Source organism: Diuraphis noxia, unplaced genomic scaffold, assembly GCF_037042655.1.
Source record: "Diuraphis noxia isolate RWA-SAM2 unplaced genomic scaffold, SU_Dnox_SAM2 contig0006, whole genome shotgun sequence".
NCBI lineage: Eukaryota > Metazoa > Arthropoda > Insecta > Hemiptera > Aphididae > Diuraphis > Diuraphis noxia.
In genome coordinates, this window is record NW_028301716.1 from 6,144,902 (window position 1) to 6,162,281 (window position 17,380).

The 17,380-nt window shown below is 31.4% G+C and overlaps 4 protein-coding genes across 4 annotated transcripts; all 4 read right to left on the reverse strand.

The window, feature by feature from the left end:
* Nucleotides 1–13: 13 nt before the first annotated feature.
* LOC149054706 (uncharacterized) lies at nt 14–1,285 on the reverse strand. The gene has a single exon (XM_089230195.1). The coding sequence runs from the start codon at nt 1,283–1,285 to the stop codon at nt 14–16; it is 1,272 nt and encodes a 423-aa protein (XP_089086321.1).
* A 1,179-nt stretch (nt 1,286–2,464) lies between these two features.
* LOC149054707 (uncharacterized) lies at nt 2,465–3,322 on the reverse strand. The gene is made up of 2 exons (XM_089230196.1): nt 3,232–3,322; nt 2,465–3,174 (listed from the first exon to the last, which is right to left on the reverse strand). Exons 1-2 carry the CDS (start codon nt 3,320–3,322, stop codon nt 2,465–2,467), a joined length of 801 nt encoding a protein of 266 aa, XP_089086322.1.
* Nucleotides 3,323–6,258: 2,936 nt separating this feature from the next.
* LOC149054708 (uncharacterized) lies at nt 6,259–7,909 on the reverse strand. The gene is made up of 6 exons (XM_089230069.1): nt 7,681–7,909; nt 7,488–7,620; nt 7,248–7,424; nt 7,082–7,186; nt 6,552–7,026; nt 6,259–6,494 (listed from the first exon to the last, which is right to left on the reverse strand). The coding sequence occupies exons 1-6, from the start codon at nt 7,873–7,875 to the stop codon at nt 6,446–6,448; spliced, it is 1,134 nt and encodes a 377-aa protein (XP_089086195.1). The 5' UTR covers nt 7,876–7,909; the 3' UTR covers nt 6,259–6,445.
* Nucleotides 7,910–8,026: 117 nt separating this feature from the next.
* LOC149054709 (uncharacterized) lies at nt 8,027–11,221 on the reverse strand. Its single transcript, XM_089230197.1, has 5 exons — nt 11,065–11,221; nt 10,824–11,006; nt 10,568–10,750; nt 8,218–10,449; nt 8,027–8,157 (listed from the first exon to the last, which is right to left on the reverse strand). Exons 1-5 carry the CDS (start codon nt 11,219–11,221, stop codon nt 8,027–8,029), a joined length of 2,886 nt encoding a protein of 961 aa, XP_089086323.1.
* Nucleotides 11,222–17,380: the final 6,159 nt, after the last annotated feature.

The window sequence follows — 17,380 nt, forward strand, 5'->3', positions numbered from 1 at the left end:
ATTTACAAACTATTTACAATTTCCTTACATCGCCATTAAAAGGGTTATAAGTTATAATTTGATCGTGTAAAATGAGACAATAAGCTGCAGTCTTCGCTGGAATGGCTTTGCCTGTTTCGAACTCGATGCGTAAATCAACAGTCGACGATTTTACGTTGTCGTTTTGTCGTGATAAATCTACGACTATGATTGGTACGTATTGTTCAAAAATGGTTTTTGACAGTAGAGGCTCACTATATTCTCTATCGTAGTATGATTTTTGGAAATCTGTATATGCTTTATATAAAATGGCCGTAACGTTGTTTGTGAAATCTGAACGGAAATCTTCGTATGGATACACTTCAGAATTTAGATGTATTTTAAGGTTTTTCAGGTAACAGTGATCGAATCGTCCAGACGGATTAAATAAATTATTTTTTCGATCTGTTTGAAAGCCAATTAATGCAAATCTGGGTTTTTCGAGCAAACTGCTCAATTTAACCGTCCACGAATGAGAAGTGTTCTGAGGGAGAACCGGATATTCGCACAAGTCCCAATTTATGAACGCACACGAAAGTGGTTTACGAGAGTCTAATACTTTTAGTAATTTTATTTTTTCTTTGTCGCTCACCCTGATAACCGGCATCTTCCAAATAATTTTACTCAGCTCAATCACTACTTTTTTGAGTTTTTCTTTATTGTCATTCGCAGTGGTCTCGGAAACGTACAACGCATCAGAGTCCGTAGACGATCTGTTTAAAATGATTTGTTGGTTGCAGTTGAGTAGTATTTTTTTATAATCTTCACAAAATCCTAACAAGTGTTTGAGCGGGATACAACCGGCAAATTTGTTATTTAACGCGAAATTTTTATTTTCACTGACATTCATTTCTACGTCCCAAGCGGCATTTTTTAGATTGTTCAATTCATTCGGTGTGTGTGAGCAAAACCCTTTAAGACTCGATGATATTCCAGGAGATTTTAATTTTTGTATTTCAACACCGTTAATTTCATACCGGATTTCAGAAAACAAAAACGCCAAACCATTATTTGTAAAATTAATTTCGTTCGCATTAATTTCGTTCGCATGTGATGCAATATCTGCCGGTATATTTAATTTACCTTCAATATAGAGATAGCTCTCGCAGAGGAGAGTGTAAGCGTCCATATTTTGAATGGATATTCTAATTTCGTCGTTATTGGATAAAGCTGTCGAAGAATAGGGGAGGAAAGAGTGGTACTGCATTTGAGTTATTTTGCATTCATCTTCATATCCGCCGGCCACGTCCAAATACATGTCATCCATGATTATAGAACTTTTAAAGACCGTAGAAATGATAGATTGTTCTTTGTTAGTTTCTTTACAATCAGCGTACGTCTCGACGTATTAATCTTGTTAGTAGAACTGTAGCGACTCTTGATAGCATTTCTTTTTATATAGCTGTTGAACTTAATAGCCATTTTAATGTTTAATTTGTATACGAACTGTGATTGGCTCCCCTCTTAAATTGATCAAATTATTATCTTGATCTCTTAGTACTATATTCACTTTACATATAGACGAAGAATTAAGCCGGTAGAAAACTAGATGTTTTGGGACTTCTATGATTTTATGTCCAGGCGGTGAAGAAGGGAAAAACTCGTGTATAGTCTGGCTCGGTATACCATTACTGAATGAACCAGAAATTAGATTGCAATCTATTTTTATACAGTTAACTTTCATTATGTTGACTATCCGTTCAGATTCGTGTAGTGTCTTGGCAGAATAAACTTTATTCTCAAACCCTAATATTTTCGATATATTATGTTCAATAGTGAAATCAACATCATGACTACACGTCATCGAGCATTTCAATGTGCTTCCATCGGCCTTGAGTTGAAACAAAGTAACATGATTCGGTAATAGTTTTTGAATCATCGACTCCAAGTTAATTATTTCGTACGATCCCGTAGGTATAGTCACAGTCACACATTTTCCGAGTGAATCGTGAAAACCTATTGTATTGCAATCCGGTTCTACGTTTGGTATAGAATTATGTGTTTGCAGGCTTAAAAGACACAGCTGAGAGGTATTTTGTACTTCTAACGGCGGGAAAATATCACAAGACATTTCGCTGGAATTACCGTTTAATGTTATCGTGTACATGATAAAAATTTCAAACACAAATGACCACAATTATATGTGTTATAACGTTGATGCCTAGTGTAATTATATTGTATTTTAAATCCACTGAGGTACGATTGTAGTTCCAGTGGTGGTGGTAGATTTCCAAAACTGTCGTAATATTCTACTTGTTTTCCGATTTTCTTATACGCTACCCAATGAGTTCTTCAACGTCCAAATTGATTACAGCCGATTCTTTATGCTAAGCACGTTTAGGTAACCTATCTCTGGAAAACACTCCGATGAAATGAGGTATTTTCATTATGTGCGCGTGTTTTATAATTTCATAATCGTACAAAGCTCTTTTGGGTAACGTAGTAATTAGTTTTTTTTCCTTTTTACGGTTTTCTTCACAGATTTATGGACTCCCTTTCTTTTATACGAACTACCTCCTTGTGAAGAGAGATATAGTCCTTTACCTTTCTCGATCTTATACGAGCCACCTTTATTAGGGGCGAGGTATACACCTCTGCCCAAATGTGTAGGTTCATTTCTATTGAATTCGCTAACGGTCTTCACGACGTTAGCAATACCCCCCGTCAGCGCTCCGAGTGCGGATAAACCGGCAAAAATTGGTATCAGTGGTAACATTCCTCCAGTTTTCGGTAAAGGTATAACACGAGGTACCCGAGCTTTCTTGCTGTTTTTAAGAAATATTTTTTTAGCTGCCACAAAACATTTTTTTGTTAATTTCATCATGTTTTTTTCTTTCATATTTTTTTTTAATACATTTTTAGCTGCCTTGACTGCTGCGTTGAATCCACATCCAGCACCCATTTTTCGTTTTGCCTTCATGCCAGTAGTGACCAACCACGCTGCTGCCTTTTCTTTTAAATTAGAGTCTTTTGACTTGAATCTATTCCAAGCCTGGTTTTCTAATATATAATCTGCTTTTTGACGATCAGTCAAAGAGTTGCTGTGATCATAAGCGATATCGTGTTCTTTACACAACGAGTCTAGGGGGTTGATACCTTTATCGCCGCGATCTAATCGTTTTTTCAATTTTGTACCTGGGCCGCAGTACTGATAACCTAAAATTATGAGTCGATTATATTGAATGTTATGTGTGTTGTATGGTTTATAATTACCCGGTAAATGAAGTTCAAATGGTAATTTATTTATAAGAGTGTTCACGATACCTCCGCCTTTATTCTTGTTGTTTCTTCGAACGGGTGACATCGTGTAATGATTAGATTACAGAGATTACCCAAGTATTTATAATGAAGTTTGTAGATCAAGAAATAAAACTCACAGTGGAAAATGTCGACCCGCCTACGAGTCTCCAATCGAGGCGTGGGAAGCTTTTACCGAATACTTGTCGTGCTTTAGTTGTCGGGCCTTCCGGATACGGCAAGACAAATTTGATTTATGCTTTATTGACTAACATCAATGGTATACGTTTTCACAACGTTTATATATACTCGAAAACACTCGATCAACCTAAATATAAAATGCTTTGTGAAATTTTAAAAGATGTAGAGGGCGTTCAGTTATTCACTTTTCACGAAAACGACGAGGTTATCCCACCAGAAAAAGCATTACCAGATTCTGTTTTTATATTTGACGATATTTTATGTGAAAATCAAAATATCGTACGTTCTTACTACACGCGTTGTAGACACAACAATATCGACGTGTTCTATCTAGCACAATCATTCGCTCGCATACCCAAACAACTTATTCGAGATAATAGCAACATGATTATATTATTCAAGCAAGACGAGACTAATTTAAAACACGTTTATATGGAACACTGTTCGGGTGATATGAACTATTCTGAATTTAAAGAGTTTTGTACTTTGTGTTGGAGTAGGGGGAGATTTAATTTCGTCGTGATAAGTAAAGACTGTGAACGTGACAACGGACGGTATCGACACGGTTTCGACACATTTTTCGTTGTATAAAACAATGTAGTTCATTCTCAACCATGGAAGACAGAAGTGCAGTGTTGAACGAATTAGTTATTGCCAAGAAAAACATTAAACGTAAATTTGAAGCATTGAAAAGAGGTGAAGCTGATATTCAATCTTATGTAACGCAAACATTTAAACCAATAATCGAACCGTTGAACAAATTACAAAATTCCGAAGCCGGTAATAATGAAATTATAGCTGAAGGTACCCCATATATAGCATCCGATAGCCAGTCTGAAATTTTTCGTACATTAGAAGAAGAGGAAAAAGATAAAATATATGGTCCAAAAAAATATTCTAATGGAAAAAGCAAGTTAGGTCAAGAAGAAGTAAAATTCAAAAACAACGCAATAATTATCAAAGATACGTCTTATCAGCTAACGCCTGGACTTGTTGAGTTATTATGTTTCAGATATCCAATGCAATATACTGATAATGATTTAAATACATATAAAGAAATACTAATACAAACTTCAGCACATTTGACACAGGACGGTGCAAAAATTAAGAAAGGTGGTACAAAATATACACAAATTATTCGCAAGCTATTTCCATCGGGAATGGGTGTGAAATTACAAACACATAATTTAGTATATTGGAATGACCCAAATGAGCTGGTTGATAGGTTGCGACTTCTTTTAGCCTCTCAATCTGCTGGAAACACTGGGGTTTCAAACGAAATATTATCTATTTTTGAAGAACTGTACGAATCTGGTATAACAAGGAAAATACCAAATGTATAAACGCAACATAGCTATCGAACTTCACAGACCGGCTAGGAAAAATTATACGAGGCGAAGAGTAAATGTGTATGGAAAAAACGATTTGTGGCAGGCTGACTTGGTCGAGATGATTCCACTTTCAAAGAAAAACAAAGGATATAATTATATTCTCTGTGTGATTGATTGTTTTACGAAATTCACCTGGGCCGTACCATTGAAAACAAAAACAGGGTGTGAAGTGACCAAAGCCATGTCTACAATACTTGTAGATAGGTCGCCCAAACTGTTGCAGGTAGATAATGGCAAAGAATTTTATAATTCAAAGTTTGACATGTTAATGACTAAGCATAATATAAAAAAGTATAGCACATATTCCACGACAAAAGCCTGTTTTGTGGAAAGGTTTAATCGAACTTTAAAAACAAACATGTATAGAGAATTTACTGCTCTGGGTTCACAAGAATGGATATCAATTTTACCTGACCTAATCAATAATTACAACAATGCGAAACACAGAACAATTGGGATGACACCATTGCAGGCAGACGAAAATCCTTCACTAGTTACTTTGAAACAACGTACAATCACTAATAGAAAAGTAAAATTTCATGTCGGCGATAAAGTTCGAATAAGCATTCACAAAGGAGTTTTCACAAAAGGGTATTTACCCAATTGGTCAACAGAAATATTTACAATAGTAAAAATAAATAAAACAATACCACCAACTTATCAGTTACACGATTATAATGATGGTCCAATAGCCGGCTGTTTTTACACCGAAGAATTATCTAAAACCAATTATCCAAATGATTATTTAATTGAAAAAATTGTACGAAAGAAGGGGGACCAGATATATGTCAAGTGGGTGGGGTTTGACGATTCTCACAATTCATGGATCAATAAGAATGATATTAAAAATTAGTTTCAGTGGTAGTTCAGAAGTGAATCTGTTCGGTACAACAAATTATTATAAAAACTAATTCATCTAAAAATATGTCGTCGGCTATCTTGGACGTCCAGTGCATTCTAGGAGTCAACAACAAGTACTTTATCAAAGAAATGTCTATAGTAGATACTGAAACATGGTCCAACCAACACTGGATATTTAAACATACATCTTTAAAACAAGATGCAAAAAGTCGAAGCGTAAACAGTTGGCTGAAGCGTTTATATCACGGTTTAACGTTGGAATATGGTGATGTAGAGTATGGAGAAATACAGAAAATATTTCAATCGTTTAAAATCGATAGAATTTACGTTAAGGGCTCTCAAAAACAACAGATTATCAACGAGTTTATGCCACATGCCACAGTATTCAACTTTGAAAATTTGGAATGTCCACGGCTTTGTCAATTGAACGGAGAAACACTACCATGCTGTATTTTTCATAAGGATTTCAATCCAAAACAATGTACATTGTATAAAGTATTTGCATTAAAAAAATGGTATGTTAATAATGTTTAAGATTATAACTTTTTTCTATCATGTATAAATTAAATGTATATTCAGTTTCAATCGATTTACATTATATACAGTTTATATATATATAGATTAAATTATTTTTTACATAATATACAGTTTTAATTGATTTACATATAGTTTACATTATATACAATTTTAAAAAATAAAAAGTATTTTTACTACAATTATATGCATAAAATTTAATATCAAATCTCATCCATCCGTACTCCTAAGTGTTCATCTGTTTCAGCCTCCCTATAAACATTTTTTTAAATAAAATAACTATAAACAATATTTTTTATTATAACTTACTTAATACGATAGTGACCATGGGCCAGTGTATGTACTTTATCCTCAAGTATAACTCTCTTGTCGTCAAAGCTTTTATACGTTAGTTTGCTTGATTTAATTGTTTTCAATTTATGTTTGAACGAGCGGATAGAGACATTATCTGTCTTTACCTTCAAGCTTTTATCACCAAACAGACATCGATAATGATCATTAAAGTTCATATGGTTCTTTACTACATGTCTTCGAATTCCTTTAGCCTTGATCTTCTCCTTTTCATTGATCTTATACGCGTAAGACTTTGCGCGCAGTGCACAAAACTCTGTCATAACCGCGCCCTTTGTCTCATCAGAAAACAGTCCAGGAATTTTTTTTCGTTCGGCAATATGGCATGGATGGTCTATCGGTAAATCCGAAGTATCCATCTGGTCAAGTAAGAAGGAATTATTCATTAAGTCTTCATAAAAATCATCGGTTTGAACATAGTATACCAGTGAATCTAAAATAACACAAATTAATATGCATGAACACGATATTACTTTAAAAATATTCACCTGTATCCGTATACATGAGCTCAATCTTAACACCATAATGTGCCTGCATTACGCTATAATGATAATCATACATTAAGGTCTTGGAAATTTCCAACACTGCAAAACCTGTTTAAAATTATACATATTAAAATATAGTTATTGATACTAAATTAAAAGTGTTTATTACCTATATAAATAGGCTTGCAAAATTCAATAATTTTATTCTCTAGCGATACAGCGTTCAAGTTTTCGGAATACGTGGTGCAATATTTAAACGTCGATCGATTTATTAATTTCTGCAAACGGCGTTCACTAGACACAAGCTTTATATTTAAATGCTTACGTACGTTTTCCATCGTTTTTCCTAGATGATAGCAAAAAGAAAATTAATAAAAATAGTTAGAATTAGAATTTTTTAATAAAATACCAAACACAGCATTGTACAAAAGTTTAAAGAAATCCTTCTCAAAATCATTCTTAGCGTTCTTTCTCATTTCAGTATTTAAAGCTATATACGTCTCAAGCCATGGCGATTGCTTGAATTGAACTACTCTATGCACCTGGAATATATAAAAGTTAAACGTTTATAATATAATATAAAATTGAAATACGCAGTTTACTTTTTCAACTATGAGACCATTGCTTAAGGCTTGCTGGAGATTACGATAGTGAACAATATAATTTTTCTTAGGTTCGAATGTGGCCATGAGTTTGCGAACTTTTGAACCTGGTTTTATGCTATTTTGCGGAAGAAATGGCAAGTCATTATGTTTATCGTGCAGTTCTTTTGGATAAACAATATCAACCTCGTACATCCGCCCTATGGGAGAATTCTCGGTCAAATCGTTTAATCCGTCGAGTAATGGTTTAACCCACTTGAAGTCGCCATAAGGCATGAATCTGCTCATTGCCCAGCTATAAAGATTGTTACCTAAAGTTTAAAAAGTGTATTTAACTGAAAAATTATTATTTATAAATAAACTTACAGTCCTGATAAACAAGCCATGATTTGGGGTCTGATGGGTTATAAACTGGTGTTTTTTCATTATTTGGTTTTGCATACCGCATGCTGGCTTGTGTAAGTCCACCTCGAATACCTATAAAAAACGTAATTATATTTTATGTATATAGAAATAACACAAGTCCAATATACTAACCATTATCAAACATGAGAAGCATGTCATAATCTGTTAGTAAATCCAGTTTTATCGCTGTGTATTTCAACATGGCATCAAAGGAAAATGCTGGAGCTGTATAGTAGTACGCTGGGTCTAAACAGTAAGTGTTTAAGCATAGATCTCGAAAATTTTCGAAAACGTCAGCCAGAAGCAAAACATCAATTTTTAAATATAAATCTGAATACTCGCCCAGCGTTTGACAATTGAAATGGTTCCAGACCTTTGTTGCAAACTGATATTCAGTATCTTCAACGTGTTCTTCTGACAGAACGCTATAAAAATCTTCTATTGGTGGTAAAGAGGTTTGTTCGAGCTTAGACCAATCATCAGTAAAGTCGTAAGGATAGACACCTTTACGGGTTACCAGTGGCATATCGTTATTGGAAAAATGTTTTTCGGTTTCTCGGAATTTCTTCAAGTCTGGTGTAACCAGGTTTGTGGCTAGAGTAGACAAACGCGTGGCCATGAATCTAAATGTATCAACGAACCGGATACTGAATTTATTACTGATATATTTGGAAAACGAAATAAACTTTTCTTCGCTGTTGGGGATTACATTTATTCTATTCGAATTATAATCAAGTTCTGTAATTATGAAGTGCGCATCGTAGTTGGAGAGGTTGTGGAGAAAAACTGGTACGTACTTTGGTCGTACAAGGCTTAAATTACATTTATTGCACAAAGTCTGTCTGAATTTCCCGGTCAAATGATCGTGATCGCGGACACGGGTATGGATATTAACATCACATTTGCATAAATTACATTTAAAACAGGATTTATGCTTAGCCATGTCTTCATCGGTCATGATTAAAGTTATGTTTGTCTCCAGCAACTTTTCTATTTTAGCGGCCACATCAGTGATATTCTCCATAAAATGCTTTGCCACGTCTTGCCTGCTTTCACTTCCTCGATAAATAACTGGTTCAATTGGTATGTTAAATTTTCTCATCAACTCTATTGGAACATTTTCAGACGCCTTAACTAAAAATCCATAACTCATTGGACAATGTTTTTGAATGATTGTTGTGTTTTCCCCTTTTTTCTCATCTGTTTTTATAAGCAGTGCCTCGAAATCAGCGTAAATAACTATAGGATGTCTCTGTGCATTTTGCCATGCGGTGAATTGTAGAACATCACCCTCTTTTGGCATTATTGGCCGTACGGGTTTATGTGGTCCACATATTAGCATGTGATGTTCAAGTGCCGCCTGTCCACTTAATTTATACTTTAAATTCTGTTTGTCAAACGATGTAAAGCATCGCTTGCAGAATATAACTTGACCTTTATGACAAGTTTTTTGTGAACGAAGTAGTCTTGAAAAATTTGAGATGTACGTATAATGCATATTGTCATTATCCGTCACTAATAATAGATCAAAGTGATCTTGCTTCTCATTATCCACGACTTTGAGTGGGAAAACCTCGTATGATGGGAACTTTTTGGGCGGCTGCAAACGTTTTTCAAGTCCGTAAACATTCACAGAAACGTTATGATTATTTTTTTCAAACTTGCAAATATCAGTCAGCGGTGTTGGGAAGGAAATGCCTTCAAAACTATATCTATTCTCATGATCAGTATAATTTTTATCGACTCGGAATTTATTTTGTACTGTCACATGTTTTGCTAATATAGCCCATTTAAAACATTGTTGGTCTATATTTTTAGGATTGATTATAGCTCGTTTGTCTGCGATCGATTTAGGTAGTTCTATATACGACAAACCAGACATTGGTGTATATTTATAAATGCCTAGCAGTAAACCGTCAATAGATTGTAACGTAAACCCACTTCCGCGTGAAGAATAAGTTTCTTCTTCAGCTAATAATTTCTTAAACGATTCGTCAACTAAAGTTTCGATACTTGAAGCCTCATAAATTTCTCTAGCTGAAGTTTTAAATGCTCGATTTTCGGATGAATTTTCTACGTTTGGGCGATTATATTTTGATTCAAGTTTTAAATTTAATTTAATTGGCATATTATGTTTATTAATAGTTTCTAGCAATGCTGATCCGACGGACTCGAAGAACTCTGGATAATTCTGTATGTTATTCAAATTTTTATAATAATACCATACAACTTTACGGTTGTGGGCTGATTGAATTTCTATAAATCCTAATGTGTTTACACTTTGTAGTCTTACTTTTTTTGCTTTTACGGCGGTATAAGTATTTTCAGTATGTTTACGTTTATTACCCATGTTCGTATAATAACCTGAAATTGCAAATATATCTGAATTATTTATAATACTAACATGTCGTATAATAACATAAAATTGTATACATATCTAAATTAATTATAACATGATGTTTAATAAGAGTTTAAAACTAACCTTGTGCAGTATCCCGTTCATTTTCAAATGCATCCAAGGCAGCCATACATATATGATCATCGCGTTCTAAATCATCGGTTATCGCATTAGAGCATTCATTATTTTGATTTGATGGTCCAGCGTGTTCATTAGGTACGTGAATTTGAGGAGATATTTCAATAATGTTATTCGTGGGCGCGATTTCTTTGTAAAATTGTAAATATATCTAAATTATTTATAACTCTAACATGATGTTTAATAACAGTTTAAAACTAACCTTGTGCAGAATCCCGTTCGTTTTCAAATGCATCCAAGGCAGCCATACATATATGATCGTCGCATTCTAAATCATCGGTTATCGCATTAGAGCATTCATTATTTTGATTTGATGGTCCAGCATGTTCATTAGGTACGTGAATTTGAGAAACTACTTCAATTATATTATTTGTGGAGTTGATTCCTTTGTAAAATAATTAAATTATTGTAAAAATATTTAATTAAATATATTATATACTTACGATGAATATTTTTCATATGACGAGTACGATTTGATTTGTTGGTAAATATCGCAGTACACATAGTGCACGAAAATCGTATGCCCGCATGTTTCTTTTTATGTCTATTTAAATTATCTTTTCGCGTAAAAGACGCTGAACATGTTTCACAATTAAACATTATGACAATATATATATATATATATATAATATTACACACACCCGGAAATATTAAAATAACGTGTTAAAAACAAAGATGTTTGTAGAACGTTTTCAATCGCGCTATATTCTACGCTACGCGATTAATGCGTTAAATAATATACATGAATAATATAATATGAACCAATGATATCGTTATAGAACGGCTGGAGATCTACTGTTAGAAAATCGCGAGGTGTTATTCTACTATATTGTAACAATTATAATATGTTACATGATACCTAAATATATATATATGTACTACACGTCTACACACTTAACATTATGTACGATGAACTGCTGACCAATACAATAATATTAACACACACTCATAACTGTAAGACCTATGGTCAATACACACCATGTATGAAGTAAGTTAGTTCACGGTGTACCTTAGACCTCAACACTCAACAAACATCGAACTCCGTATAACTACGATACAGTCAGATAGTTGGATAGAATATAATTTATATAGCTTGTGAGTATTATTATTTGTAAGTGTTTAATCTATAATAAAACTTAATGATAACTGAAACGGAATCCTAGTTATTTAAATATATTTAAGATCCTGTTATATATATATATATCTACCCCTGGCTACGGTAATTATATCTAAAGAGTCCTACGACTCTCACTGGATATCTTATATTTAACTGGTCGTTCCCCCGACCACGTTACATATTGGTGGAGGCGCCGAAGCCTGTTATAATTACAGTTGTATTTAAATACAGGGAGTCTGTTTCAGTTTTAATTAATTTATAATTTTAAGTAATTTCTTTTTTACGAGTAAAAATATAATAATAAGTGAGATACAGCTTTGAAAAGAGAATTTTCATGGAATGAATACTGAATATACGTTTTAAGAGAAAATTTTAGTTTTAAGAGAGATAAAAAAAAAGAGTGAAAGAAAAATTTTAATTAATAAGTGAGATTAAGTTTGAATAACGGATTTTGTAGTGATTAATATGGATTATAAGTTTTAAGGGAGATAAACAAAGTGAAAAATAATTTTTTTTTTAATAAGTGAGATAAAGTTTGAATAACGGATTTTGTAGTGATTAATATGGATTATAAGTTTTAAGAGAAAAATTAAGTTTTAAGGGAGATAAACAAAGTGAAAAATAATTTTTTTTCTTTTAATAAGTGAGATAAAGTTTGAATAACGGATTTTGTAGTGATTAATATGGATTATAAGTTTTAAGAGAAAAATTAAGTTTTAAGGGAGATAAACAAAGCGAAAAATAATTTTTTTTAATAAGTGAGATAAAGTTTGAATAACGGATTTTTTAGTGATTAATACGGATTATAAGTTTTAAAAGAGATAAAATAAAAAGTGAAAGAAAATTTTTTTTTTTAATAAGTGAGATAAGGTTTGAATAACGGATTTTTTAATGATTAATACGGACTATAGGTTTTAAGAGAAAATTTAAGTTTTAAGAGAGATAAAATAAAAAGTGAAAGAAAATTTTTTTTTTTTTTAATAAGTGAGATTAAGTTTGAATAACGGATTTTGTGGTGATGAATACGGATTATAAGTTTTAAGAGAAATTTTAAGTTTTAAGAAAGATAAACGGATTTGAAAGGAAAATTTTAGTTATAAGTAGAATAAAATTTTAAATAACGGACTTTTAAGTAATTATACTCAACATAAATGTTAAGCTTTAAGATAAAAATTTAGATATAAGGGAGAATATATAGCAAACGGTGTAAAATATAAATAAATAAATAAATACAAAATTAAGAACTAGATAATCTATTTAGATATAGCATGTTTATAATTAGTAATGGTAGATAAATAAGGGAATGTGGTATTTAAAAAATAACGATAATAATCTAACTATATATTTAAATACAGAAAATATTAAATTGGTTTCTCAGAGCTTTAATTTATTGAAAGCTGATAGGGAAGAATTAATAGAATTCCTCAATAATTTGACATTAGAACAAGTACAGATTTTATTTAATGCTAGTAACGCAATTCGAATAGAACATTTTAGGGGTAACATAAAAAATTTAAACAACAAACAATTAAATATTTTCGAATCTACCTTATCACAAGACGAATTTGACATATTTTTTAACGGTAAATTAGGACAACTACCTTACATAAAGAAAGATAGACTGCAAACGATTTTACATGAACAATTTGGCATAGTAACAGACGTCCACACTCAGGAACAATTAAGAGATTTAGCACGTAATATCATACGGGAAAATATTAAAGTTAATAACGAATCGTTACAGATACTAACCAATAAACTAGTTGAAAACTTAGGAAATCTAGAGGACAAAGACGATCAAGATAATTTAATTCCCAATGATACAACATCTATTCTAGACAAAACAATAGATAGTAAAAACTTCAATATAAATCAAACAAATTGCATAGAACCGACGAAATTAAATAATAATTATAACAATAAAACCGAACCGGAATCAAAAATGGAATTTAAACCAATTATCCATCAACCACAAATTTTTTCAGGGAAAATGGGAGAAGACGTTGATTCTTTTATAGAAAATTTTGATTTGGCCGCAATAATAAATAACTGGGGTGAAACAGAAAAAATTACGTTATTACCATTATATTTGAAAGATTCGGCATCAAAACTTTTTAAATTAATAAAAACCAAAACACCAAATATAAACTGGGACCAGACAAAAAAACAAATCAAAGAAAAATTTACTAATATTGGGAATGATAAACTACTTAGAATACAATTAAACCAAAGAAAGTTAATGGAGAATGAAACTTTAAATGAATTTATAATAAATATGATGGAACTTTGCTATAAAATTAATCCAAATATGATAGAGGAAGAAATTTGCGAGAAAATATTGGCGGGCTTACCAGATGAAATATACAATAAAATCGAAATATTAGATAACACTAACATAACTAAAATATCAGAAAATTTAAAAATATACGAATTAGCAAAAATGGTTAGAAAAACTGATGTAAAACAAAATTCAAGTATAGATAGATTAAATGAAGAGATAAACATTTTAAAAAAACACATTCAACAATTAACCACAGATAAAAGGGAAATACCAGTACAAAATTATACACCAAATTATACAAATAGAACTAATTGCAATGGCGAATTTTATAATCAACAATTTCCAAGTCAATATTTCCCACCGTATTTTATTCCAAGCCATCAAAACCCTAGATTCACATACAATCAAACTAGCCAAAGTATACCAAATACATTTACACAACAACAAAATCGGTATCAAAACTATCAACACGGGAATACTCCAAGGCAGATACCGACGTGTTATGGATGTGGAAAAGTTGGACATATTAAAAGAAACTGTCATGGCCAAAAAAACTAAAACTCCTGCAGGCACCTGGGTCTGTAAAGGATATACCTCAAAATACCAGGAATAACAATAGTATTATAACCAATAAAATAAACCAAGTATTATATAGTTGCTTTAAAATAAATGAACAAATAAAATATAAAATTGAAATATTAGGAAAAATTAACGATAAACCGACATTGCTACTGTTAGATACAGGAGCTAGCGTGACAGTTATAGATAAAAAAACTACATTAATTGACAATATTAAACCAATTAACGATATATACTTGGAAGCAGCCAATAATTCAAAATTAAACATTTTAGGCTCTACGATAATTAAAATACAAATTGCATCAGTCATAGTACACCATCAGGCAGTGGTAGTAGATAATTTATGCGCCCCAATCTTATTAGGTTTAGATTTTATGGTAAAAACACAAATAGTCATGAATTTAAAAGACAATATAATACTACTCAGATATGAAAATCAAGAAGTTAAATTACCAATAAAAACTCAGGAAGTAAAAAAGGATATACAGGAAACCAAACCACAATACGTTTCCCACGAAATACGAAACGAGTATCAACAATTTTTATTGCTTAACAATAATGAACAAAACTTTAACCATAAATATCAGGAAATAAATGGCGATTTGTTCAGTGATCAGTCAAGTGACGCCATCGCTCATTGCGTCAGCGAATGCCTAACAATGAATCGCGGTATCGCTTTACAGTTTCGTAAAAAATTTAATAACATCGACAATTTAATTTTACAAAAAAAAGGTGTAAGGGAAATCGCATTCATTAAAACAGAAAAACGATGGCTATTATACTTAATTACAAAAAAATACTATTACGAAAAACCAACGTACGATAACATATTTGCGACATTACAAAACCTGAGGAAATTTTGCTTAGAACAACAAATTAAAAGAATAGCATTACCGAAAATATGCGCGGGACAAGACGGAAAAGAATGGCCCATTATTTCCGGTATGCTGAGGTTCATATTTCGCAATACATGCATAACAATATCTATTCATGACATCAAAAAGCCAATATTAAATTATAACGAAACCACCAACACAAATAAGTCAATATTAAATAACAATGAGTCTACCAAAAAAATTAATAATAATGGAATGGAACTTGTTTTTACCGACATTATTGACCACACACTGATGGAGAGTATTTTATTTGATGCGTCACACTTAAACAAAATCGAAGAAGTACCTTCTGACGGTGATTGTGGTGCACATGCAATACGTGTATGTTTGAGGGAAGAAGGGCTAGAGGTATCCACAATAGAAATACTAAGAAAAATTAATATACCAAATACGAAATCGGGATATTATATGACAGAAGATGACTTGGCATATTTAGCAGACCAATTTAATAAAAATTTAACAATAATCTCTAAACACAAAACACAGATAATAACGTATTAAACACCAGTAGTATAGATGTACCATTCCTGGCGCACTTTTATTTTTATCAGTAAAAGATCACAAAGAAAACAATGTGCAAAAAGATCAGACAATTGAAATGCAATAATTATTAAAATATTTTTCATAGAACTTATGATATTAATAATTGAAAATTTAAATGCAATATTTCCCCAAAAATATTTTTCACAAAAAATATGAAATTAATAATTAAAAATTGAATTGTCTAATCTTTTTGATTTTGATTTCTAATTAGTGTATTCAGATGGTTTACAAAATCATTTCTATCTATGTTTGTTTTATAATGTCCCCAAGCTAATGTATCAATACCATTGTCCAAAATAAATCTTTTATCATCATAAACACTTAGAGCTTTTTTGTTTTGTTCTACAGTAAAAATATCATGTTTCTTAGTTCTAAATAAATTTTGTTTAACATATTTTGATTCTTTTGTTAGTAAACAATTTTCAAAATCATTAAAACATATTTTATTTTCCACAACATTTTTTTTAACACCTTTAGCTTTTTTAATTTCTTTTTCAGTATCTAAGATTCGATGTGAATATAATTTGGATCTTAAACCTATAAATTCAGTCATAATTTTTCCATTTAACTCATCTTTAAACTTTCCTAAGACTTTTTTGTTAACTAAAGGTAAACCATAAATATTATCTTTTGAATAATCTGAAGTGTCAAAATGATCTAACATAATTTTCATATCTTGATAAAAATCATTAGTTTTTATTTCTAATATTAGTGAATCTGTATCTGTATATAACAATCTAACTCTATTTCCATATTTTTTCTTTATAATATTATAATAAAAATCATACATTAACATTTTAGATAAATCTAAAATACACATTCCTAGATATATTGGTTGTTTGAAAGATATTTGTGTTCTTTTCATATGTACTGCAGCTAAATTTTCTGTAAAAATTGTCCTTCTATCAAAATTTGGTTTTGCAATTAATTTGTCTAAGCTGAGTGCATTAGAACATAATCTTATATCAACATGATTTCGAACATTCATCATAGTACGTCCATAAACACTATTATTCATTAGTTTGAAATAGTCTTTTTCAAACTCATTCTTAGCTTCTGATCTGAGATTAGTATTAAAATCAATATACACTTTTAACCAAGGAGATTGACTAAATTCTAACACTCTATGAATTTTCTCTATCTTTAATCCTAAATTAATATATAATTTTAGTGTTTCATAATGTATTATATATTTTTTCTTATCATACAAAGTTGTTAATAATTTTGGGAGTTGTTCGTTATCAAAATGTTTTTCTGGTGCTAAAGGAAAATCTGAATGTATATCATGAAGTTCTTTAGGGTAAGATAAATCTACTTCTAAAATATAACCTTTACATGATTTA